Source organism: Neopelma chrysocephalum, unplaced genomic scaffold (genome assembly GCF_003984885.1).
Source record: "Neopelma chrysocephalum unplaced genomic scaffold, ASM398488v2 Primary Assembly neopelma1_87, whole genome shotgun sequence".
Taxonomy (NCBI): Eukaryota; Metazoa; Chordata; class Aves; order Passeriformes; family Pipridae; genus Neopelma; species Neopelma chrysocephalum.
In genome coordinates this window covers 479130-506358 of record NW_020897749.1, presented here as the reverse complement: position 1 = coordinate 506358, position 27229 = coordinate 479130, and the positions used below count along the sequence as shown (strand labels likewise).

At 46.9% G+C, this 27229-nt stretch overlaps 1 protein-coding gene across 1 annotated transcript; it reads left to right on the top strand.

Annotated features, from left to right (window-relative positions):
- Positions 1–4161: 4161 nt before the first annotated feature.
- CD80 (CD80 molecule) lies at positions 4162–26435 on the top strand. The gene is made up of 7 exons (XM_027692669.1): positions 4162–4275; positions 4419–4519; positions 16489–16821; positions 18441–18722; positions 20717–20842; positions 23672–23795; positions 25645–26435. The coding sequence occupies exons 2-6, from the start codon at positions 4432–4434 to the stop codon at positions 23776–23778; spliced, it is 936 nt and encodes a 311-aa protein (XP_027548470.1). The 5' UTR covers positions 4162–4275; positions 4419–4431; the 3' UTR covers positions 23779–23795; positions 25645–26435.
- The last annotated feature ends 794 nt before the right edge of the window (positions 26436–27229 follow it).

Genomic DNA, 27229 nt, shown 5'->3' with positions numbered 1-27229 from the left:
AGAGGGAGAGAGCTGAGCCCAGCACAGGGGCACTGCCTGAGATCTCCTCCTTCGGTGTGCCTGAGCACCAGTGCACGTGGAATGCCAAATCTATTGAAGTGGGCCATCACCCAGCAGCATCTTTGGATGAAACTAGTTTTGAGACCTCTCAGTGAAGGGTCTGGAACATGAGCTCCATCCTGAGCTCTGAGGGGTTGGTGCTGTCTATTCTGCCATGCTGAAAGTAGGTTGCACGAGTGAAATCTGTCCTTGTTTCTTAAGTCTCTTCTTTTTTTTTTTCATTCTTTCTTTTTTTTTCTTTTTAATTTTTTTTTCTGTAAACAACATCATGCTTGGGCTCCAGTCTGTGCCAAGATAAAGCATTTAACTTCTTCAAATCTTGCCAGTTTTAGAGTCTGAAGGTTGGGGACGGCTAGGGGGAAAAGCAAGAACAAGAAATCTCTTGAGCTGTGGGGGGTTTGTTATTGTTATTTTCCATTGTAAGATGAAAGGGATTTTCTGTAACTTGAAACCGTTGGATTTTCCTCTTCCTTCACAAAGTAATTTTATTTTGTTATTGATATTGTGTAGAGACAATCTCTCTTTATGTGAAAGGCCTAACTTCTCAGGATGCTGGGACTATTTTTGTAAAGCTGCCTTCAACCCTTCTCTTACAGGAAAAGAAAAAAAGGTGTCATTTAATTCTACTGATAAACAGATGAGTATTACCAGCTGAATTCAGTTCTTACTCCACATACCTTGTATTCCATATGCTGGTATTGAAACCATAAAATGCTGACAGGACGAGAGGAAATGGACTCAAGTTGTGCTAAGGGAGGTTTAGTTTGAATATCAGAAAAAATTTCTTCACCAAAATGGTTATTGAGCTCTGGAACAGGCTGCTCAGGGAAGCAGTGGTGTCTCCATCCCTGTAGTTATTTAAAAGATAGGCATGGTGTTTAGGAACATGGTTTAGTGGTGGAATTGGAAGTGCTGAGTTAATGGTTAGACTCAATGACCTTAAAGGAATTTTCCAACATAATTCTGTGATTCTAAAAAAAAAAAATCCCTAAAAATGTTACTCTGTTTTGCAATGGGATAATTTCTTTGACAAAGATGTTTTAGGGCACTTGCACAGCCATTTTTTGGTGATGTACATCTCTGGAAACATATCTTGGGCACTTCCCATTCAACCTGGGCATCCTGATATTGAAAGCATGTGGATGTGCTTTTAGTTCATATTAACACAGATTGGAATATCTGTCCACCTTGAAAACAGTAAAAGGTATCCTAGTTCTGTAGGAAGGTATATGGTTATGAATCCTCAACGCAGAGTAGGTGCTGTGTTTTGGTTTTCAGTATTTATCCAGTTCTGACCTTTCTGATATTTTTCTGAGATGTCAATTCGGAAAGAGGGGGAGGTTGTGGTTTTTTGTATGCTCCTACCCAACAATAAATGTTCAAAACAATGATGTCTGGCTGCGCTGAAAGTACATTTCAGCAGCAGTGGCTTTGCCACGGGAAAAGTTGGTGGTGTCAGTGAGTCTACAGGAGCAATGTAGCAGCCATGTATTTGAACAGATTTCCCTTTGAGTGCAAAGGATTTCTACCACAAGTGCTGATTAGTGAACTTAATTTTCCCTACACAGCACATATGCTGTAAGATTTCACTTGTCTTTTCTGCTTTTTCCAAAACAGTTTCTGTGAAAGCGAAGGAAAAATGTAGTGTGTGCGATGCTCTCACGTCTTCCTCTTTTCCACAGGAAATGTTTTTAGCAGAATTTAAAGGCCCTTTCTGATTATATCCAAGCTTCCCTTTTCAAGCTGCAATACTTCTTCTACCTGTTTAAACCTGTTTCTGGAGCACACATAGATGAAATGCTGAAGGCTTATTCAAGTGTGTAAGAAAGCTTATTTCTATGGGGATTTTGCTTTAAAATGGAGAGCTTATATTACCTGCTGCAGTGCTCATAGAAAGCAGTGTCTTCTGAACTGTGAGTTAACATGTACGAGTCCTGCAACTTCGTTAGCATGTAAGGATGCGTAATACATCTTCCCTTGAACCCATGGATTCCAAGAATCAAGGGTATGTGCTTAGGGAAACTTTAAGTGATGGAAAAATTATGACTTCTGCCTCTGATCAAAGCAGAACAAAGCACTTGATTGCTACCCTCTCCCTGTTATTGTAGTCTCCTTGCAATCAGGGAGCTCTCCGAAGGAGAACACACCAGGAACTGCAATACCTAGAAAAAGAGAAGGAGCTTTAACTGAGAATAGCACCCGTGAGTTCAGCTGCCTATCTAAAATTTAGGCAGCCTTAATGAAGTGACTAGCTGGTCCAGGTTCCTCTGTGTGTAAGAAGGGCTTTTGATACCTCCTTACTGCAGACTGGCAGCTGATGACCTCAATTACTTTTCCCTAGAACTGCTCATCTAAAAGCAGGGTTGAGTCCTGAGGAAGAAGTGCAGACTCAGATGTAACGGGCTGGAGTTTCCTTCTAGGTGTAATGTGCTAATGGCAGAAATATATATTTTATGAAAAGCTTGAATTTAAAATGAGGGTGAGGTGATAAACCATACAGCTGTAACAGGGCTACCAGTAACTCTGTAATGATAAGGATACATGATTAGAGTAGCAGCAGAAGGTTTGTGGACCCATCTGACTTGCAAAGAGGCAGTCCTTGCCTGAGAGCAAGGGCTGTGACTTCGGAAAACAAGGTAGGAATGCCTATGTTAATGATAGTATTTTCTTCTCTGAGCACCGTGAAAATGCTTGTGTGTAAACACATGGTGCCACTGTCATCTGCATTTGCAAACCATCACAGTGGTGCTGTTAGAAAATGCACGGATAGAGTACAAATGTACAGGATGTAAATCAGAGCCCGAATCACAAAACACATGTACTGGAAACTGTGGAGAGACAATAGAGAGACTCAGAGTCCCAGACTGACTCAACAGCAAACTCCTCTCTGCCATTTAACATAGAATGATTTTTTCTCTACAGAAATGTTATAACCTGTTTTTATTCTGGTATTTGATTTCTCTATGGAACACCAGCCTTTTAATTATGTCCAAATAAAATTCTGATTTGTATTACAAACCAGTCCATCTAATCTGTCTGTTTCAAGTAATCTATACCGAAGAAAAACAGGAGCAGCATAGTGGCAAATCACTCCTGATAAAAAGGATACGTTTTATTTAAATCAAAGTCATTTAAATCAACAAACCAGAAATCTGCATTTAAATAAATTATTTTAATTTTGATTTGTATTTGCACTTTATTATTTTTTTCCTTGAAGAATACCAGGTTTTCATTGGTGTGCAACCTTCTCGCTGTGATTATTATGGCTAAATATGACCCCTTACACTATATGGGGGTTTGTTTTATTTTGCGGGAGGGTGGGCAGTATCTGTACAGATCTGCATCACTTAGCATGCATTTACTGCCTCGGGCTCTTGTTTACTCTCAGTTTGTTTGTCTGCTCAGGATTTGCTTCAGACTGGCTTTGTTTGGCCACTTGGGTTTGTGGGGTCTGTCCTTCCAGGCTTTAAAGCAGGGATAGTCCATGTCTTTCCCCTTCCCCATCCAGAGCTGGGGCCTTGGGTGAGCAGTGAGTGCCTTCTGGAGGAGGGGGGACCCGACCTGGGAAGGCAAATGCTCCCTCCACCTCTCCCTCCAGGGCCGGTGGATGCTCTCCAGAGCCTGTTTGGTCCTGGTGACACATCCAGCAGCTGCTCCCTGCCCAGGTGCTCGGCCATAGCAGCCATCACGTGCAGCTTAAGCAGTCCTTCCTAAATTTTCTTTATGGAACTATATTTGACGGATTACATCCAGCTGGGCCTGAAACGGTGGTGAAATTTTTTTAAAATTTGAGATTACTCCCAAATTTATCACCGGGGTTTATCTTAGCCGCGTTTCTTAAACTCCAAAGCCCCCACCAAGTACTGGCGCTGCCCGACACTTACAGGTCAACAAGCAGGGCCCTTCAGCCTGAAATTGTCCCGGCTGGAGGCACACCCGAACCACCCCAGAGAGGCGAGGGCAGCACCCATGCCGGGGCGGCGAGGGCGGCGGGTTCTGCAGCCTTACGCATGCCCTGCGAGGAAGCCGTGGGCGGACGAGGTGACTTAGGAGGATGGGCACCCGCCTCCTTCTCAGAAGTCGCCCAGACTTCCCCCGGCACCCCGGCGGGGAGCGAGCCTTTCGGCATCCCGTGGCAGCAGCCAGGCACCCATGGCCCGGCGCTGATCCCCCTCCCTGCCCCGGGGAGTGGCCGCTCACCCGAGGAACTGAGAGGTACCCTGGGGCACCGCCGAGGGAAGCGGGGCGGGCTGGGCTGGCGCTCGTGGTTTTTCGGGGTGGCGGCAGGCAGGAAAAGAGAGGGATGCTGTGGCGGGCGCTGTGGTTCCTAACCGTGTCCCCCTCTCCCCCTGTCCCAGGAGCTCCAGGAGGATGGTGTGCCTGCCCGCTGCGCCGCCGGCGCTGGCGCTGAGGACGTGGCTGGGGCTCGGGCTCTTGGCGCTGCTCTGCCTTGGTTTGGGTAAGCAGGAGCGGCCGGTGCGGGAGCACGGGAGGGGATCGGGTCCCAGCAGGGCACGTCAGCCCCCAGGACACTGCGTCTGGTGTCTTCTGCCAGGGCTGAGCCTGGGCCAGGTTTTGGGTGACTGGCGCCACTCGCCGCGGCAGTGAGCGCTGAGCATCCCTGAGCTCTCAGCTCCCCAGGCCAGTAGCACCAGCCTGACAGCTCCCAGAGGGGCAAGTTGGTCTCCAATCCCAGCCAGGGTGAGAGAAACGAGGGTGTTTTTGGGGCTGCTGATGTCTGTGGGGAGCACGCGGCGCGGCTCCTTGGCTTCGGTTTCCGCGGTGGGGTGGTTTCTGCAGTTTTTTGGATGGTTAACAGTGGGTGTGTGGTGGGAAAGATAAGGAAAGGCAGCAGGTCAGAGCTCTCTGAAGAGCAGGTCAGAGCTCTTCCGGTCAGGTCAGCGCAGTGCCGAGCGAGTTCTTTCTCCAACAACACAAATTCTCGTTGAAGTCCTGCCTGGGCTGTCCCCTGTCCTTTTTCGAGGACCTGCTGCAAAGCTGACTGGAGCCCACAGATCCCTCCTGACCTCAAGAGGCTTGGGATGAGTCTTCTCGGCTGTGTGAGATGTTAACCTTGAAACCACACAAAAATTCACTTCCGAGCTGGGGTTCATTGTGGATGCAAAATAGACTGTGCTTATTGGCAATTTTAGTGTTTCACTGCAGCTAACGATACTCTAGAGCAAACCTGGGCAGAAACGAGGCTTTGATTAAAAATCAAGTGAGGCAAAATTAGGAGGTTTTCGTGCTGATATTGTGAAACTGGGAGATACTTGGTGCCCAGTTTCATTTTAAGTTTCATTCTCTCTTAAAACAAAACTCAGAGAATTTAACAGGGAGTGAATCGCAGAGCTCACTTGAAAAGAAAGCAACTACCTCAAATGCCGCTCTGAGGTCTCGGCTCTCCTGTCTTCTCCTCACTCTTTCCCCTACCTCTGTCCTTGCAAAGTATGTGTCAAGCACAGATTATTCTGCCCATACTGCAATGGCAAACGATCTGTCATGAGCAGAACTGCTTCTCTCCCTGTATTTTAAGAGCTTGTTGTAAGTTATTAATGTAATTACGAGCACGTGGTAATTCGCCAGTCGTGTATCTTCTTTAAAAAGGATGCTTGTTTCTTCGCCAAAGATGGGCAATGCTTGAATATGCAGTCTGATACCTGCAAATATCCACTACTAGAAACAGGAGTTTGATAATAGAATAATAGATAATAGGTGCTCTTCTTGTACTTTTTTTTAATATGGTTTACTAAGTGCTTTTTTTTAATATGGTTTACTAAGTTGTTAGTTGTATCCACATAAGTGAATGATAGTTTATCCTGCTTTCCATCTCTCCCTCTTTGTCTTCGTCGTCTGCTTGTACCTTTCAAATCCCCTGACCAATTTCACCCAAATTTGACAGGAAGGCAGAGGTGGCAGAAAGGCAGAGGTCCTTGGCTGCTACTTGGAAGCCATGAGCAGCACCCAAATAGCCAAAGCCTGGGCTAACCCTCCCCATGCCCAGATTACAGAAAGGGCAGGAGGCAGCTGCAAGGGAGCTTTAAGGAGCATCGTGGCACCAAGAGCTTGGGAACGGGCTGGGAGGCATGGGGAGATGTGCCTGGGCTGGGAAACACAAGGCAAAAACCCATAGGCCAGCAGGATTTGGTCATCCTGCTGATGAGAAAACTAACTTCTCCAAATCTGATTGATTACAAAATTCTGGGGTTAAATTCTGCAGGAGATGGAGAGGAAAACCAAACTATTCTAAAAACATTATCTCAATTTTTGGAGCACAATTGTTATATGCGTCTCATGCAAGGAGGCTGTGGAAGTTGTGGTGCCTCAGGAGCAGGTGCTTGGCAGACTGATAAGAACAGGACAGCTGATGCACCTCCTTTCTCTCTGTGTGTGCACACATACACACCCTGAAACTTTTCTCTCTGAAAATCAGTATTCCTGCATTAGCGACACTTGAAAATACTTGGTGCGGTACCCACAAATGAATGGGTTTTAAAGGTTTTACTGCTGCTTGTAGGTGACGCCTTCTCTAGGTCGACCACAGGGACTGAGTTCTGACTTGGTTGTGGCAAAATAGCGAAGCCCTGCCAGTGACTTCCCACACAATGTCAAGCGAGTCACCAAGGCCAGCATTTACAGAACTGCCACCATGTGGGACTGCTCGTGACCACATCAAGGCACGGTCAGGGCTGGTTCCCAAAGCCTGTGTCCTTGGTTTGGCCCAGCTGCCCTGATGCTGGCACAGCTCCATGATGTAACACTTGGAAAGGTCAGGGAGCACGCTAGGATGGAAACAACTGCTCTCTGTAAACCCCGTGTGAGCAAAACAGTAATACAGGGAATGCCAGGCTGAATTTTCACATCATAGGAGTAGAAGGCATTAACGGGGGGCTTTATTAAAAGGATGATTTGAAGTTTGCATTTCATAGGAATTCCATGTATGTCCAAGCTATGCAGACCCGTTTGTTTCCCCTTGAACTGAATTTTGCTACTCTGGTGTTCACCTGAGGTGCCCCACTGAAATGCCAGTGTAATTTAAAGCTGCTTCTGAGATGCCATCTGCTGCTGGAGGCACAGATGTCCTGCTGTCTCAGCACCGTGGAAAAGTGGCAGAACAGCCTTGATTGCAGCACAGACTTTTTGATTTACGATCTGAATGCACTGCTGGTATCCCCATGGGCTTGTTTTTCTCCTGCCATTGCACCTTCACACCTACCTACAAATTGTAGGATGTTCTCAGTCACAGTTGTTAGATAGGACAACGTAGCTGGAAGTCACTCAGTATGACCTTTCCCTGCCCTGTGTGCAGACATGGTGTAGGCACTGACTGCAGGGACCCAGCAAGCCTGGCTTTGTGTCCATGGAGTATTTTTAAGCTTCCCTGGAGTTTTTTCTTCCAGCTGGGGACCACTTAGCTGTTAGTTTCTTCCCAGTGGTGAAATTTTTTGAGAAGTTTTGAGGAAAATTCCCTGCAGCTTTTTTAAGTTTTTGGAGAGTTGGGAAGTGGGGGGGGAATATCCACTTCCCTCTGCATTGCGAGCAAGCGCTGGCTCACAAGTAACCCGCTCTGGGAATCCCCTCCCACATGTTACCGCCAATAAAGAGCTTGGAGTGGAGCTGGGTTTCACAAAGGGACAGATAGGGTTAAGAAAGATTCCCTGCTTCGTGGCCACCCCCAAATATTGAAGTGTCTAGCAGTGAGCTTTAGGTGCTTGGTGTCTAATTTCTATTCCAGCTCCAATAGCGGTTGTGCTGGGGCAGATTTCATGGTGGAAGTGGCAGAAATTTTTCTGTACATGCCAGGTTTGCCCACTTGATCACATGGTGAAAATTGAGTTTCTGCCTTATTCCTCTTAGTGCCTTCAGCTGTTGTTTAAATTTCTTTTTTTTGGATGAGTTTCTGTCTCGCCCTGTTCCAGACATGCAGAAAAAAAAGTCTTTACTTCAAAAACAAGGGCAGTGAAACTAAGGAACTCCTCTTCCTGTCTGTCAGTCCATCCAGAGCGAAACCTGCTGTAAGAGCTCATCTGGAGAAACAGAAACCCAGCTAAAGGCTCCTGCTTTTGCTTATAGACTCTGTTTTACTTCTTCTGTTGTGTGTTTTTTAAATGAAAGAATTCTTTAGGGGAAAAGAAGAAAAAAAAACCAAACAGAAAATTAAATTTAGACAAGCCACAATCTCACACGGTCAAAATGCAGTTACATGCCTAAATACCAAGCTTGTAAAGCTACAGGTCAAATGTTCCTTTCTCCCACATCGTTTCCTTTTTCCCCATTAGATCAGAATGAACCCGGATAGCTCCAGTGACCTCATGTTGCACTGAGGGCAACCGCTTTTTTGCATTTCTTGGATCACTGAGACATTTGTATCCTCTTTGCAATGTTAATGTTGGACATTCCTGCATTTAAACATGCAAAGTTTGGGGTGGAAGTTTTCACTAACCGTGGCAGGTTACCAGCAGGAGTTGCCACCCTGTGCGCCCTCACACCTTTCCCGCTCATCGCTGCCTCGACTCTGAGTTTCAAACGTGGTTTAATGGGTGTAATTAATCTGACATAAATGAAGGATGTCACTGGTGGAATTATCCCCCTGCCTTGCTTGTGGTGAGTTTGTTTTCTGTTGGGATCAGCCCTCTGTCTTTGTTGCCAGTTTGGTTTTACACCGGTGCTGTGTAACCCGGAGGGGAATGGATACAGACAGGATGCAGAGCTGAGGGGACAAAGAAGGTCATTGCCATCAAAAGGCACAATCCTGCTCCTCTCTGGCTACATTGATCCTCCTCTCCTTGGTACTAGTTCTAGTGTCTGATCCTTGGATGATCTACTTCACCTTCCAGCTCAGCAGAAAGTCTCTTTTCCCCCCTTTTTTTATACCAGTGTGGTGTATTGAACCAGACTCTGGAGAGCCCTGCAAGAGTGAGCACGTGGGATTGGAAGGGGAAGGGGAGACATATCTCCTATACTTGTGTTGGGAAGACATGAGATCAGTGCCAGTTTGTCGTCTGGCTGCATCCCAAGGTTGTGCCAGGCTGGGGGAGAATTTCCACATTCAGAGAAATTCTCATAGGATTTCTTCCCACTCGTAGAATCATACTGTGGTTTGAGTTGGAAGCGACCTTAAAACTCATCTTGTTCCAACATGCCATGGACATGGACACCTTCTGCTGGACCAGGTTGCTCAGAGCCCTATCCAGCCAGGCCTTGAATACTTCCAGGGATGGGGTATCCACAGCTTCTCTGAGCAACCTATTCCAGTACCTCACCACCCTTATAGTAAAGAATTTCATCCTAATATCTGTTCTTACCTTCCCTCCAGCTTGTCCTATCACTATATGCCCCTCTCCAGCCTTTTTGCAGGCCCCCTTTAGGTACTGGAAGGCTGCTCTAAGGTCTTCCTGGACCCTTCTCTCCTCCAGGCTGAAGGCTTCTCCTTCCTTTTAAACGTGTGCTTCCTTGTATAAAAACCATGCACATGTAGATGTGGTATTTTTTGTAAGTTCTCAAAGCAGGTGTGCTGGATGCAGTGAAGTCTGTTCACTTGGCAAAAGGAGGTCAGTTCTGTTGTTAAATAGGTTGACTTTATGTTTAATTGTAGCTGTTCTGTCTCCTTGGAGGGACATCACCATTGAGAGTCTCGGGAGTTCGTTCGAGAATACGTAAATCTCTCCCAACACGGAAATACCACGGGCTTTGCTTCTGCTTTTTCACTGTTATGCTTTTAAAATATCATTGGTCCCAGGGGACTCCCTGACTGAAAAGAAAGTGCTGACTGATGGCTAATGGTGGCACCTACACCTATCCCGAGGTGTTCACCTTTTGGTGAGCCCAGATTGCTACCCTATCATGTAAAAAGTTAATAGAAAAGAGCATTGAAGCAAGTCTCTCTGCACAGCGCTGCTGCTGCCATAGCAGGTACCCTTGTGCGGTTTTAAATGCCCAACAGACAAGGATTTCATCCCTGTGCTGGGGGAAGTGCCAAGAGAACCCCTTCCATGCACCGCGATGCTCCCTGACGCTCCAGCAGCACATGCCCAGGTCTCTCATTTCACTCTTACAGACACCTCTGGACTGCTCTTGGTCATCCTCCAGTTAATTCCCATTCCCCGTGCTGTGCTCTTATCTAGGGCTGTGTAATCTCTCCTCCAGGCAGTCCTCCAGCTGCGGGGTTACTGTCAAGGCTGTCGTCTGCCGAGCATCCTGTGAGTCAGTGCCTGAGCAGAGACCGGTTTTTCTAACAAGATAATGGCTGGCAGGCCTGCAGCATCATCAGCTGCACTGGTGAATGTCACTATGGCTGTGGGCAAATACTTTAGCAACAACAACAAAAAAATAAAATAAAAAAAATTATAATTTTTCTCTAATTCAGAGTGGGCTTATGTGAGAGGTATCATACTTGATTTTCTTGGTTACTGGGCAATTTCACCTTCTATTAGTTTCAAGAGGGGGCTGGCTACTTGGGGAGCATGCAAGACAGTGAGATTTAGCAAGCACTGAAGAAAACTACGGCCTCAAGCAGTGGGGAGGACCTCAACTTCAGAAACTGCTACAAGGGCAGCAGCATGCATGGCAGTGATACTGGAGGAATTAGGAAAATTATCTGAGAACATCTTCAGCTGGGAGATAAATATAGAGGAAGTACAAAGTGATCCAGTCAGCAAGAGACAGAGTCTGCAGGGGAAAAAATTAACAAATTTATTTTTGTCTTTGAGTGTGACAAACCTCCCCCAAAGGCCCGTCTTACACAACTGCCTCATCTAGTTTCTGCCCCCAAACGGGGAAATCATAAAGAGTGCTGAGCCAGTTGCAGGAATTTGATCTCTAAAGGAACCAAAATATGCAAATCTTCTGAGGACATACAGATTTAGTGTCTCTTCCTGCCCTTTTTAATTCTAGCAGTGTCACATTCCACGTGCTGGGAACGGAGAAAGGGGGAAGGTTAAAAGTCCTTCTGTCCCTGCGGTGTCCCTTCTGATGTGCAGCACGGGAGATAAGCAAGCCCCGCATCCCCTCCTCCCTGAGCAGCACCAATGTGGAGTGCTCTGCGGTAAAGCGGAAGATCTTCAAACACGATAAAGTCCCCATCCCGTCCCCAAGTAGTTCTGTGTCTCACATCCAGCTCCTTGCTCTGATCTGATCTCCTGGCTAGTGCCAGAATTAGAAAACTGCCGAGTGACTTGCGATCTTACTCATGTTTATAAACAAAGCAGGCTGGACATACCCGGGCAGCGGGCTTGTCCCAGCGGTGACTCAGAAAGAAGCAGATCTTTATCTCAACCAGGTACTGAAACTTGAGCCGGAGCAAGAGGGAGCAAGAGGGAGGGGTGCTGCAGCGAGCCCCTTCACCGAAGTATTTCAGATTCACTTTGGTTTTCTCAGATGCGAATTGCAGATTGTGAAACATTTCATTTTTTTCTTGGCCATCGATGGAGTTTCCTTCCCTTTCAAGTCAGGTTTTTGACCAAGTCATGACTTAGTGACAGCGCTTCCTTCGGTTTCCCGCCTGGCTGGGTTGCCTTGCTGGCTTTCATGGCAAAAAGGCAGTCAGGGTGGAGTGAAATCAGCTTCCTGGTGAGCCAGGGATCAAGACTGGAGAAAGCAGAGAGTTGGTCTGCAACCTGCAAAGGAAACTGCAGTCAGATAGAGGGCTTCAGTGGGAGCACAGCATGCCTAAGGAATTGGGCCTATGTTGGACATCTGCATGAGTTGAGAGCACCCTGTGAACCACTCTAAAATGAGTGTTACCTGCAGTACATCACTGCTTATCAGTTATGCTCAGGGAGACAAGTAATGTTGATAGTTTCATTTGAGTTAGCACACTGCTGGAAAAAAGTGTGATCAGTGTGCACCCCAAAAGATGGGCTGACCTTCTGTCTATAGACATGGGAAGGTGTCCTCTGGTTTTCACAGCAACTTCATGGCTTTAAGGACTTCTTCACGAAAGGTAAATACGTGCAAACGGCATTAAAACAGAGCGAAGGCTGCTGAGGCAGTCGGACACCAAAACACCAGGGGGATATTATAACAATTTTCAAACCAACAGTGTAGAGCTGGGCAAGGCGAGGTTGCTGTTTTGTTCAGGAGGAATGTGGCAAGGTGAAGATGGGAAGTGCAAGAGGAAGGGGCCACTCCTCCTTTCTCTGCCTGCCGAGACCTCCCTTTGCATGCCTGAACTTGCTGGAGTGGAGTCTGTGTGGAAGGAGCACAGAGGTTATCTGGGCAAGTGTGATCACTGTATTCACAAGAGTCTGTCACAGCATTGACTTAAATACAAAGCATTTCTTCACGTATTGCAGTGTAGCACAGCACTCCATGGAAAAGCTTTGAGAGAATCTCAGTCCTCGTTGGTACAATCACCTGGGATAAAAAAAAAATACCAAAGGCTCAGCTTTTAAAAATGTCTTAATTTTTCCACAGATTATCTGTCTTGCTTGGAAATCCCTGTAAAATACTGCATTGCCCTCAAGGGATAAATCATGCAAGTTTGGGGCAAATGTGCGATTCACAGAAAACGAGGTGCCTGATCTGCAGAATTACCTGAGGACTGCTGAGTGTGGTTCTTGTGTGGTCCCAGGGGATGGCCGCCAGGAGAACAGTGAAGCTCCACAAGATGGGTTTTGCTCAGCCAGCCCAGCCCCAGTTACCAGAAGTGCCCTTACCTCACCACCACATGCCGTGCACCTCCTCCCAGAGCTTCCCCAAGTCCCTGTTTCAGCCCACACACAGATGGAGTGGGAGGAAGGTGTCAGTGCCCAGGCAGAGTGGGAGTGCTTGGTCTTAGGCAAAGTCAGTGATGCCATTAATTTATGAGTAGAGATAGCAGCTGCTGTTGCAAAGACAAATAGGGAATTTGAAGGGGGAAAAAAAAAAAAAAGCAAGGCTGTTTTTACCTCCTCGGTTTTGGAGCTCCGCTGACAATTTGCCTTAGATTTTTTTGCAGGATTGTCTGTAAAAAAAAAGTGCAGATCCACTGTCTTACCTGCTGGCAAGGGACTCCAGGCCCACCTTTCCTTTCATGTGTGCTGCTCTGTGCATTGTGTGCAAAGCAAGGCAACACCAGGTGAGAGCAAATAAAGGCGAAGCAGCTGAGAAGGGCAGAGAAATGGGGAACGCAGGGGAAAGAGAATGGCTTTGGAGCTTCTGTTCACCAGGACCTATCTGAAGGTTTCCAACAGTTTGGCGCTGCTTCTCTAGAGCTTTGCTAGGTCTTTAGCTGCCTTTTACTGTCAAATGTCTCTACAGGACTTCTGTCCCAGAGGCAACCCTCTCTCCTGTACTGTGCGGCTGCATGTGCCACAAACATCCCAAGCTCTCTGTGGCTGGGGAAATTCTGAGTCAAGGCTCGGGCAAAGAGTAAAAGAAACAGGGACATGGGAGATTGTAGAGCTCTCCTGCTTGCTGACTCTCAGAGCAAACAAGAAACCATGATTTTCCTCTCTGTTCTGATGAGCCTTGCTGTGTGGGGCATCTGCAGCACAGGCACAGTTTGAATGAAACATGTTTTTCTGCACAGGGAACAGAAAGTCATCCCTTTTATCAGTTCAGTGTTGGCACACGCCACGGGCTTGCAGTGACAGAGAGATGTGCGTGCACAGCAAGGGAGTGGGTGGGCTTCAGAGGGGTGGGAAGAGGAGGGATCTTTTTTTCTAGAAAATTCATTAAAAATTGTTTCCGTGGTGAATACCTTCCCCACAGACTGGGTACAGAGAGCCTTCAGCACAGAAATGGAACAGAACTGAATTTTCATTTTTGCTTTGCAGTTCACCTTTAAAACGAAAGGGGACTTTTGTGAGGCTGAATGACTCTCCATAGACTTTGGTTCCTTCAGGCTTGCAGCATTCAGGTTGCAGTTTCAAGGGCTGCAGAGCCTTTTAAGGGTAGACGTGACATCAGCAGGAGTTTCCAGCCCCTGCACATGTACTGCTGAAAAGGTTTTTGTTCTCCTTTTGGTTGCAAAGGAGACTCTAAGGGGCAAGGTACGAAGAACCTCATGCAACTCATGATGCGATGTCACCCTGACATTTACTGTACGCCCACTCTTCCCCTATTGCCACAAAAGAAATGGTCTTTATCAGGCTCCACAATCCCAAAGTTTGACTGAGCTGCTGTGGTCAAGGGAAAAAGCACACACACACACAAATGCACGCAGACAAAGAGGAGAAGGAATTTCAAGAGTCACAGCCTGAAGCGGGTTGCTTTTAAGGTGAACAGGAGAAAATGCTTTTTCACACGCCATGTAATCAAACTGTGCAACTCATCACCACACGATGTTTTGAAAGCCAAAAATATATATGCATTCCTGAAGGGGCAAGAACTCTTCCTGAAGGAGTAGCAGTTGAACTGCTGATGTCAGGAAATCCCTAAATTTCAGGCTGCCAGAGGTTGGCAAGACGTGGCAGTTCTTATCCCAGGTGGTGTGGAAGAACTAGTTTTTCTACCTTTTCTACCTTTCTACCTTTGTCTGCCAATTTCTGGCTGACAGAGGTCAGAGTGGGCTTGGTGGCTCAGAATCTGCAACACATTATAAGGGGAAGTGCAGGTAGTGTGTGCGTGTGGGGAAATTCAATCTTTCCCTTTGGAAGATCAACGGAGCGGCTGAGTGGAGGGAAAGCAGTTAAATAAGAAGTTGCTAATTTAATTGCATTCTATTTTATTTAATTAAATAATAATTAATATTAAAACATTCCATAGTGTTGCCAGGACCTCCACAGCATTTTTTCAGTGCGTTTCCTACAGATTTAATGTAAAGTGTGCGGAGCAGGACAGGGGTAGGTGTGCTGCAGGGGAGAGGCTTATTTCACAGAATCTTAAAGACTATGAAGTGTGAGCCAGCACCAGCCAGACTTTGCTGGGGGGGCTGGCAGTTCTTAGGCTCAGCTTTGTCAAGCTTTCAGTTCATTCATCAGGCAGAGGCTTTGCACGTGGGCTCTCACCTCCGCCAGCGGTGATGCTGCACTGTCCCCATCAGTGACACACCGCCTGTCAGGACTTTCCTGCTTCCTCTCTCCGACATGTTTACTGAGATGTGTTCTGCAGGGAAGGAAGAAGGAGTCTGAATCTTTTCTGTCCTGAAGCCAGCTATTTGCTTGTTTTCCTGCTCTCATCAGTGGAGTGGAATGGGTTGATATCCTACTTCCACCACTGGAGATGAGCGCTAAGGTACCGAGGCTGAGGCAAGCAAGGAAAATGTAAAGTGACCCGACCTTCTGGACTAACGCAGCAGGGTGCACATCACCCCCAGGGTTGCACAAACTCAGGTGAAAGCTCAGCCATCTGCCTTGTTGCAGCACAGGACTGTGCATTAGTGCTGGGTCACCTTTCAGCAGCAGCAGGAGCTCTTTGGTAGTCTGCTCCCTCCTAAGTCCTGGCCCCTGTGAGCACTTACCCATTGGAAAGAGGAGGGAATGGGAAAGCAAGGCTGCTCATGGGAGTGGAGTGCATAATAGTCATAGTGCTCAGTAGGGAGATTGTTGCTAATGTGGTAAAAGTGCACAGAATGTTCTGAGTTGGAAGGGACCCACAAGTGTCTGAAGCGAATGGCCCATACAGGGATCAAATCCACAACCTTGGTGTCATTTAGCACCATGCTCTAACCAACTGAGCTAGTCTCAGGGTCAGTTGTACCTTTTTTCACCCTTGCAAGGGTCTCAGCTTGTTGTTGTAGGCACATGCCTGTAGTCTAGGTATGGCAGTGGCTCGGTCGCTGGGCAGGAGTTGGGGAACGTCTGTGCTGGTCTCCGAGTCACCCCAAGGGAGGCCCATGGGCCTTCAAAAATATAAACTTCTTTTAGCTAGACTAGGCAAAATTGTTTGTTTTCTAGTACTAGAAGGCTGATGTCAGCATGGCTGTAACCTTTGTTTGTCATTGTAGGGTTGCTTCTAGTTGCTGGGATCTTGAAAATTTGGGGGTTTCATCTCTTACCAAAAAAAAACCCAAAAAAAAACAAAACAAAAATCTTCCAATAAAACCCTAATCCCCCAAAGCTAATAGTCCATTGTGGCCCTGTTGGGCATGCAGGGAACCCACAAGAGAGTGACAGAGATTTTCCAGGCACTGAGCTCTGCAAAGGCAGAGCAGAGGAGATAGAAGTTTGTGCATTTATGTTTCTATCCCTTTACAGGAATAATGGCAATCCTTGACAGTGAGGCATGTTTTTTTTAAGGGGGCCAGGCAGGTAACACTCCTCCTGCTTTTGCCTTCGTCAGTCCATGCAGCAATCCTTGAGTGCCCACCAGCTCAGGATCCTAAGCAGGACTGGAGCATGATGTAAAAGGCAATGCCAAGGGAGGCCTTCCCTCAGTGCAGAGCTGAAGCTGTTAAAACAGCTCAGTGGGTGCAGACAGAGCCAAAAGAGGTGAGCTCTGGGCAGCAGGTCCTGACATGAGGCCATACCACTGTCTCACTGACTTTTGTTTGCCCCTCACCTACAGGCCAAGCACGGGAGAAGAGAGTAATCAGGAGCAAACTGGGGGAAAACGTCAGCCTGTCTTGCTGCCATGAAATCCCACGCTCGGAAAGCCTGCAGAATTACCGGACCTACTGGCAGAAGAAATGCCCGGGGGTGACGCTGGTGGTGCTGGCCTACTCCGACGGGACCCTGATCGAGGTCCATGACCGGTACAAGAACCGCACAGAGATGGACCCCTGGGACCTCATCCTGCGGATCTCCCCCATGGAAATCCTGGACAATGGCACTTACCAGTGTGTGGTTCAGCACAACTCCGTTGTTGTGTGTGACGAGAGTGTCACCCTCTTTGTTACAGGTAGGTGGGTTGTCTCCTGACACCCCCCAGTGCCAACTGTTGGGGGTAAAGGACGCTCCTCCGAGCTTTATCATAGTGGAGCAGGTAGACTTCCATCAGGCATCCTAAAAGAGTGATGGAAGGCGTGTTAAGTATTTCCATTCTAGCAGCCTCCCCACTTACCTTTCCAAAGCTACCCCAGGCACAGAGAATTTGCTTTTACCACCACAAGCCCAACCTCCTCCCCTTGATGCCTCCCTGTTGTGAAAGGACCCCTCTCAGGACCCCTCCCCAGGTACCACTGCTGGTGGATCCCCTAGGCAGCCCCTGATGTCTTTTGGGCAAAGCCAGACCAAGCCCTTGGTGCATGGCAAGCATCCAAGCTGAAAGAGGAAGGGGGTGGCCACAGCAGCATTCCAGGCTCGCATCCAAACCCCTGGGAAGCCCAGGCTCTCCGGGGCCTGGCCAGTTCACTGGGTGCACCGCAGCTCCACAGCCTAAGGTTGAACTCAGCTGGAGATCTGAGTATTTTTACCTTAAAGAAACCAAGTTCCTTTGCTCAAAATGAACCTGAACCACAAAAAGTTCCACTGACATTATTTTCCATTTCCACCCCTGTTTTTGTGGCGGTCGGTCTCAGCTGAAGATAGAGATACTGGTGGCATATATAAATATATACATACATACATAAATATATACATACCTTTGAATACCTTTAACAGCAGAGAGTTGCAGGAATCTCCCAGGCAAGTCAGTGAAGGAGCATTCCCCATCTGGAAGGGAGATCAACAAAACTAAAATACAAACCAGCTCCTGAGGTTTGGCCACTGCCTGCTTTTCTGAGGGCATGGTGGGCATACGCACAAGGAGACAAAATTAGCGATCTTTCTGGGAACTGGTATGAAAAAAGGGAAGTGCACTGCCAGCACCTTCTCTAACCATGAGGGCTGTGGACTTAACTGCATGAAAAATATGAAACTGCGGATCTCTTTTCCTGCCCACAAAGTTTCTTTCCTTCCAGAAATTCCCTTGCTGTCTTAACAGGCCAGCTGGAACAATTGTGGTAGACTTCTGCTCCTTTTGGTAAAGTGGGATCCGTTATTTTGAGGATCGGGAAAGGGAAATTTTCCCTCATCCCTGCTGGAAGCATGCTGGGATGTCTGAAGGGACTTTCTAGGCTGGATGGCAGTGTCATATTGCTCAACAGAGAGTGGGTTTGGAGGGAAATCTGTGTCTCTCCTTGCTTGCCACTGGTCAGCCACGCAGTATTGAGCAAGTTTCTTTCACTAGTTAAAACTTACTTGGTATCTGAGACCTTTGTGGGCAGCAGAAGCCACGGAGGACACACTAAGGACCAGAATCTGCCTTGTGCAGATCCCAGCAGTCATGTGGACACACGATGAGTCAGGCAGGGAGCCAACACACACTAAAACCGTAGCTGCTCCAAAAAGGACCATTCTGCAGTGAGTTGAGCAAGCTGCTGCAGCTCTCTGACTGGCAATATGGCACAAGAGAGGCCAATTAAATTACAGCAGGGGGAGAATGCCCTGTGGGGGAGCCTTTCCTCTGACTGTGGGTGATGGGGACTGCAACCCTCGCCGCGATCTGACGGAATGGTAACCGAGTCTCTTTTGCTTCAGCCGACTTCAGCCAGCCGAGCATAACAGCAGAGGTGTCCGCTAGCTCTTGCGAATCAGCCGAGATGGTGATAGTGTGCTCTTCTCACGGAGGTTTCCCCAAGCCCAGAATCTCTGGAGCCCTCAACAACGTGTCTGTGGAGTGGAATGCCAGCTGGGTGTCCGAGTCCAGCCCCAGCCCGTACAATGTCACTGGCACGCTGGTGCTCAACGTGACCAGCGACGTCAACGTCACTTGCTCCGTCGAACACGACGGCTTGGCCAAGTCCACCAGTTTGCTTCTGGGTATGTGTTATTAATGTTTTTTGGTTACAAAACTGTTTTGTAACATCCTTTACTGTTCGTGCAAGGATGACACAACGACCCCACCTGCGAGCTGTGCGCCAAAATGTTTCAAAGGCCGTAAGACAGCAGGGGTGGGAAGGGAGAGTTACAACAGGGACTGACAAGCAGTGATGGCTTTGTCTCCCTGCTGCTCTTCTGTCACAGCTGGGCTGAGACGGCAATTGGATCCTGTTGTGGTCTGGTGACATCAGGCTCAGTTGCTCCCACAGGTCGGGGTTGCCACCATCCAGTGCCCCTCTGCACCAGCACAGTCCTGCTGCCAGTTGCACGACACAGACCTTGTGTTTGAATGGTATTTGTGCGTTAAAAGCCACAGGATGCACTTAAAAAGAATTTCCTCATTTAGCAAGTGTTTTGTCCCTGCTTCAGTGAAAGAAACTGTTCAGCTGGGGTCTAGACAAAATTCTGCTTTCAAATGTAATATAGGGTTAACTCATATGAAAAGAATTCCATCACTGAGCCTGGCTTAGAAGTGATAGCATAATAGATAACTCTGTGCTTTGAAAAGCTTGAGGCACAAGTGGAAACAGCATGAGGGAAGGCAGCATACTACGGTCCAGATGTTTTGCAGTAGAAGGGGATTTGCCAGAAAATTCTTAAAGCCAAAAGGACTTTTTTTTTTTTAATGTTGCTACCAAAAAAAAAGTGTTCTGAAATGTCTGTGGGTCTGATGTTTTCACTGTAGAGATAAGGGCACCTTCAGGGGAAGATAGAGAAGTGCTATTTTTCCTAGGGAATTGTACCTTATTCATCAAGGTAGCTTTTTTATCTACCTTACTAAAATCAAAGGGGCTTGTGGGGAGAGGTGCCATTGAGCTTCAGAACGAATGCCAGGAACCAGTGCTTTAAGAATATTGGTTATAGCTGGATGTAGCACATAATGTCCCTAGAGATGCTAATGGAAGAAGGTTATGAATATCATGCTACATAGAAAAGGAGAGCAACAAAAAAAAAAGCAATAATAGCATTACACTGTTGTCACACAGATTCTCAGAGGAGCGTGCAATCAACAGTGACACAGTCACAGCAGTCACAAAACCCCTGCTTTTTAAGATATAGAACGACTCCCATTATGGTATGATGTAATTGGTCCTTTAGACAAATCTTTTATGAACAGACTTCCAGGCAGAATACAGCCTCTGGTGAACACAGGAGGCAAACCCTACAGTGGGGGGGGAAGATTGTACAGCAAATCAGGCCAGTGTCTTAGACATGGAATGATGCTCAGCTCTACCAGATGCAGATGATGAAAAACTGAAGATCTGTGCACACAGCTCTGGGGACCTACAGACATGCAGCAAGTCTGTCCCTCCTGTTGAATTAGGGTTGTCCTGTAGTGCACAGGAACGGCCTGGTATCTGCTCTTATATCCCAGTGGTGGAATGTCATCTCCTGTGGTGAAAAGCCAAAGGCTCTGGATCCACTGAAACTGAACTCTGCCACAACACTGTTTTCCTGCCACACGGAAAAAACAAGTCTGTTCCAGCCTGTTTAATGCATCATTCTCCTTCACCTCTGAATCCAAAGGGAAAAGAATTAGGCATAAATATGATGAAACCAGTATGGAAAACTGCAGGGTAGCTTTGAAAATGGAAATTTTCTAGCTGCGGACTCAGACTTTTCCACCAAGCCTAAATACTTTCTTTAAAACAGCTTATGTGTTTTTAAATATTGCCTGTCTCAGTTCTGTTCTGGACAAAACCCCAGCATTTCACACTCTGTGGATATGTTAAAAATTTCAGCACAGAGCAAATGCGGCGAAGTGGAAGAAATTAAGGCTCCAGCTTTTCTTGTTTGTTTATTGAATAGGTCCATTTTCAGGCTGAATACCTGAGTCAGAACTTAGCCAGAGCCACCAAAATTCATGTACCTGCTCTTACGTGAAAAAGACAGTAAGTTGTTGTGTCCTTTGTTTTTTATTTCTCCTGCCTCAGAAAAAACAAATGACTGTGTTGTTCCCCCTGTGCCTCCACCTTATAATGTCATTACTGCTTCAAGCATCGTTGTTATCACCTTCATTTTGGCAATCATCCTGGCAGCAAGATACCTCCCAAGGCGTGGTAAGTGTACCTCCTTTTTCAAGAAACTGTCTCTTACTGCTTATGTTTCCATTAAGATACACATTTATAGAAACTATACTGCCACATCAGGTATTTCTCTACCTTCTCATTTCCTTTTCTTTTTCCTTTCAGCATCCACTGTCACAAAACCTAAGTCTAGCTCACGACTTTGCTACATTTTGTGTGCAGGCAGCATTAGGGTTCAGGTTTGGGAGTGAAAGGGTGATGGGGAGTTTTGCCATCAGATCAGAATATTTCCAAAACCAGGGGTATAGAGAAATGAAGATATTCACAGAGGTTCATTTTTGTGTATGAGGATATGACCTAAGGTGCCTTAAGATGCCAAGAATTTTGGTGATCATGACAGATACGGCTGAGCACTGAGAGTTTCAAAATTGGATCTCTCTCCACACCCTACTTAGACAATCCCTCAGATAGTCGCTGAGCCAAAGTAACAAAAATACATAGTGTTGGGGCCACAGAAAACACTTCAGCATAGCAGTGCCCCACTTTTAGGAGAACATCAATCAGGAGAATTGGATTTGTATTCTTTGTGTGGCCCAAAACGGCACAGGTGAGGTGCCTGGTCCCACCCTATGAAGTCTTCAGTAACTCCAGACGTGTCTCCAGAAGCTTTCCAATGCCAAAGGGAATCTCAAACACCTCAGGGTTAGCTGGCAGCTAAGTAGATTTTTTTTCCCCCCTCAAAAAAATCTCATCTGTTAGCTGTTGCTCCTAATCATGTCTAAGCTGACCTCACCAGAAAGCCCCTGAAGATGTGGGTAGACATCTAATGGATTTATAAAGGCAGCAAGGATTGAAAGCCAACAGCAGTAGATGTCTTATCCACACCCTGTTAGCAGCTTTGCAGAGCAGTCATGGAGAATGACAGCAGGCCTTGCAACATGTTATAAATACCACCAAACCGAGTTCTGTCAGGGCGCTGGGGAAGCCGTGTGTGGGGACAGGAATCCCACACTGGGAGGGCTCTGTGCTCAGGCCACTTAAACCAAGAGCCCCCAGTTCTGAGCACCCCAGCCCACCATGGTCACCGGGGTACCCCCCTTTGGAAAAGGCTATTTGCTGGACAGCAAGGACTCAGTTTGCTTACAGACACTTGTAAGTTTGTCATGCTTGTGTGTTCTGATACCTCTACTCAGACAAGTTCACTCCCAAGTCGGAGGTGTGGAGGTTGCATTACTATTTTTCTTTTCCCCTCCTCGTCGACCACATCCCTTCAAAAACCAGCGTGACCATTGAGTCAGGCTGGGCTGATTTCCTTTTAGTGCTTTATCACAGAGAAAGAAAGCTTCTGGAAGGCAGTGACTCTTGGTTACACCTGTGCACCTCCTCATTTTCCATTCCTGTGCCCCTGTGACACCAGTGCTGGCTGTCCCCTGCTGTTCCCTGGGGCTGTGTCAACGGGAAAGCAACGAGCAGGCTGAAACCTAGAAAATCACATTTGATCACAGCCTGTGCTGTTAGCTGCATGTATAATGCACTTCTAATTATAGGAGAAAATGAACTGGAATTGGAAGATTTGGCTCTAAACAAATATTGGCTGGAAATTAAAAGGTTCCTCACCATTAAATTAGCACGATTCCGGAGCATTCTGAGATAGTCTTTTATATAGGGACCAAATTGCTTTTAAAGCAGATGTAAAAAGCATACCCGTGTGGTAGAATGCAATCACCTGCAACAGCATGGCACAGGGCTGCACAAACTGGAATTTCCTTTTCAGTCCCATTTGCATAATATGCACAGGGAGTGGATTTGCCAAGTCAGGTGGTGCTATTTGGTACAGCCACTTTCCAGCCCAAGTGTACACCGTAAGTAACTGAAGCCAGAGTTTCCATCCAACTTCCCAGTTTGTATAGTTGTCCCATTTCAGTGCTGCTGGGCACTGCCACCTGTTTGGGAAGGGAAATACCTGTCCTAAGAGTGCTTCCTGCTGGTGCTGCTGCAGGTCACCTTTCAAGAGCTCTTGCGGGAGCTCAGAGTAGGTCGGAGAGCACCTCTGTTGCTCTGGCCCATGGAAAGCTGAGTCAGGAGTTGCCTTGATGCTAAGAGTGGTTTCTGAGCTCAAAAGGCCATGCTTCAAAGAGCTGAAGTGTGGGAGGGAAGAATAGAAAGACAGAGCGAAACGGAAGTAAGAGTTCTCAGATGCGTGATTGTTGTGGTGATCAGAACGTGCAGATGCTTTGTTGAGGTTCACAGCCTGTCTTTACAGTAATTAAGGAATGCAAACACAGAGCACCAAGACTAGAGGTCACTTAAAGAATGGCTTATGATTCATATTTCGTGATTTGTGCAAATACAGTTTGCTGTGGTAGTAGAGATTCAACCTGAACAGTTAAAACAAAAGTCATTCATAGGTGCTGAGATACGTAGTGGACTTGTTTATTCTGAGCTCCTTTAAAAGCACTGAAAGAGTTTGTTGGTTTTAACACCGGCATTCTTTCATTTGATAGGAAAGCTGCATTTAGTGATGTGTAACTTTTATTTCCCTTCTGACTTAGCATGTAGCAACCTGTCTTTGTGCCAGGCTGAGGTTCTATACCTGTGCTAATGAGAACTGTTTTATCCATATGACACTATATTGATAATATTTATACATAACAGAGCTTTCTATCAGATCAGACTATGGCTATGGGCCAAGCATATTAGGATGTACTGCAGGGGTGAGTCCTGCCAAATTAAAATAGAAGTAACTAGACCTAAAGGATCTCTTTAACTTCTTCTCTACTTTCTTCCCACTCTCAGTTACACTTTGTTGAAGAAGACATTTGGAGTCATCACTTTTATGTCTTCTCTGATTCCAAATTTCAGTTTGTCCTCACTGCTGTAAGCCCCAGGATCCGGTGGAAGAGGGTATGAAGGAAGGTACGAAGCCACCTGTGAGCCTCAAAGTGACATCTGAAACGTCATCTGTATGACCAGATTGCATTTGCAGGTAGTTTTCTTCACCAGTCTTCTCTTGGCAAAATAGCCTCTCAAATACCACTGGATTCTCATGCCATGTTAGCTCATAACACCACGTGTGCCTTTTAATATGAGCATGGGCTGTCTTTTAGGGTAAGTAACAGCAGTAGGGCCCTATTCCCAATCTGGACACATTGTGTTTCCCAGTCAAGTAACTAGAGGAATGATGCTCAAATTCCTTGTGGGGCATTGGTTTGTTCAGTTTATTTCAAATTTCTAGAACTTAATCTAGTGAAAAACGTTAGAGGACTGAATTTGCTGGGCTGCTAAGATGCTTTTTCCATAGAATGGCCCTGTGTGGATGGTGTGGAAGTTTCTTTGTCATTCATTTCATTAATGAACATAAAATTTGTGGGACTAAATAGGGATGAAGAGAGATAGAGAGATGAAAGAAAAAGAACATTTGACAGCTTCGACTGTCAGTGTCTGCTCTGAACCTGTGCAAGGAAGCTGATTAATATCTGAGAGGTGGGCTTGCAGCACAGTCCTCCAACTATCAGGATCTGCAGGGACATCCCCTGCCGCTGCCCTGCTCATTTTATGGACTTCTCAACTAAGAACTGGGCAGTCTTTTAGTCCCTGTCCTTTTGGACTCATTTGTAAGTAGCTCATCACTACTACAGGTCCCACATGTGGCTTCAGCCCCCTAGAAGTTACTTCTGGCTGACTCCCTGTGAGCCTGATCTGATACATAAACATGGGAAACATCACTGATAATAGAAATGAAGGGTTGACTAAATGGTGGTGAGGGAGGGGTGAAGAGAACAACTCCAGCTTTCCCAGTAATACCAGCTATGCCAGTCCACTTCTGAGATATCTCCACTCCCTTCAGCAGCTGGAGGAATGGAAAAGTTTCCTCCGTAAGACCTGCCTAGGAAACACTCATATTTTAAAAGGAGTTACCTTCAACAATGAGGTGTTGCAGAAGATGGGCTGGGGAAGGCTCTGGCTTGCCAAAGTTTTATGATTACAAAGCATTATATTGGCTTTGGCTTGAAAGCTCAGCTGCATTCAGGGCTGTATCCTGCAAAAAGACATTTTTAAGTGAAGAGTCTGAAGGAAAAGGTTAGCAGGTAACTGTTCTTATTGGCATCATTATCCAGGTGACGGCATTTCCTGCTCTCACTGCAGCCCACGGAATTGCCAGGGTAGTGCCTCAGAGCAGCAGCTGTGGAGTCCTGCCACTCATGAATTTGTCACGCTGTGTGCTGTGGTGATCTAAAAGCTTAACAGTTTTGAGGTGGAAAGGAGGGGAAACTCTCATTCGGGCCACCATCTCATTTCCAAACCTGAACAGCCACTCATGTTTTCCTCCGGGGAAGGCCCTGCCTGGGACAGATACCAGAGCCTTGGTTAGCCTGACTTTTGGGGAGTTTTGTGATGGCAGTGGCAGGAGTTCACCTACCGAATAAACCCCTTCTTCCACATTCCTCTGTTTTGTTACAAAAGTTTGCCAGGCTTTTCCGTAGGTGGCGTTTCCCAGCTCCAGTGCCTGGGACAGCTGCTGTCTGGGGACAGGGATGGAAGCTGTGCTTCCTCGGTGGCCGACTGCCATCTGGGAACTGCAGGGTGTACTGAGCCACGTCCCGCTGCTGTTTAAATTGGTCATCCCTGCACACTCCAAAGGTTTTGCAGGAAGCGCCGAGCCGGGCTGTAGCTCACAGTCCTGCCGCTCCAAGCAGCTCCGATTTTATGGAATAGGAGCCCTCTTGTGGAGGGCTATCGTTTGTCGGCTCTGCAACATTTCTGCTCGACGTTTAAGATTAAGAATGGGTGGGGAAAAAAAAAATCAGTAAATAGTTTTTCTTTGAATCCCTCAGGTTCCTTACCCCGTGCATTCCGCACTGCAGACTCCGCTGTTCGTTGTACAGCAATGCTTGTGGCACTGACCCTTTGGCTCTCTGCAAGGGGATGGCAGCAGCAGAAAAACTCTGCTCGACAGGACTGACAACATAATCTCATGTGAATGAAGTCAAACAGAAGCTGTGGGGTGCTCTCGTTACAACGGGGTCGCTGGAACCCCGGCCTGGGAGGACCCTCTGTGCTCCCGCAATGGGGCAGAAGAAGAAGGTCGTCGGCATCGACACACCAGTTCAAGGCTTTGGGAACCTGTGGCTTTGACGCTGCTTCTGTGGGAACCAGGGGCCTGCCTACCCCTTTAGCAACGCAGAGCTGCCCTTTGGGACCCCCCGGACCCTGACACACAAGCTCAAGTCAGGCTGTGCCTCCATGTTGGGACTGGGAGAAGCTAAAACTTCTTTTATATTCAGCCTCACACGAGTTCTTCGTGCTGGAGGACTTTGGATTTGAACCTGACCATTACGGATGTATGTCCCTTCCCCCCTAAAGAGGCGATAACACTCACGTTTTTCATGAAAAAAACTTCACCTTGGAAGTGAGTCTCTCTGCCTCACGCTTATTTGCAGTGCTATGAGACTTTTTAGGGAACGATACACACTGACAGCACAGCTAACAGCCAACAAATATTGCTTACCCACAGCAGCAGCACAAGTTCTCGTAGCCTTTCTCTCCTGACAGGATGACCTTGCCAACCCAGCCAACACAGCCACTCCATTAAATTGCTGTGTGAGGGCACACGTGTGCATACAAATGTACAAGCTTTTATGTGCATTCCTTCCTACCCACACCTGTAAAGCCCCACTGACATTTGTGTTAAAGTCAGTGGTTATCTCGCATATCTGCTGTAACGAAACGTAACTCAGGGCCCTGCTTCATAAACATAGGTCTGCTTGTGTTGGTACATCTGCCCAGGGACACTTGTTAGGGGAGGCTCTGCAGGTTCTTGAGAGTCTCTCACAGCAACCTAAGGACTCACTTTGCACTGAATGTTGCTGCTTTCTGCCAGTGTCCTCTCCACCCAGCCAGGACTTGAAGGATTTTCCCTACAGGATGCTAATACTGGACAGGACTCATCTGATCTGGCTGACGTTCTTGCCTACCGTGTAGGAAAAATTGATTTCTCATTTTGAGGGGGAAGGAGGAAAAAGCCCCAACAAGCTTCCTAAGCAACTCTGCATACTAACCTAACTCAACCCTGCCCTGAGTTTTACAGGTATGTTTTTCCCTTCTGCTCTGCAAGCTGTGCTCATTCCCTTAGTGCTCTATGCATGTTATCAGGGCAGACCAAAGCCTGAAAGCACCTCTGTGGGATGTATTGTTGCCTGAGCTGTTTATCTTCCTAGGACACAGCAAGGACATATTCCATCCGTTTCACTTTTTTTTCTAGAGGCTACATATTGTGAGAGAAACTGCTGGAGAAAATAGGAAGATTAAAGTGGTTTATAGAATATTGAGTTATGAGATCAAGTCACTAGTAAAAAATAAGGCACTGCTCCCCTTCTACTCCTGCAGAGTTGTTTTGTCCCATCTTTTTTTTTTTTACTG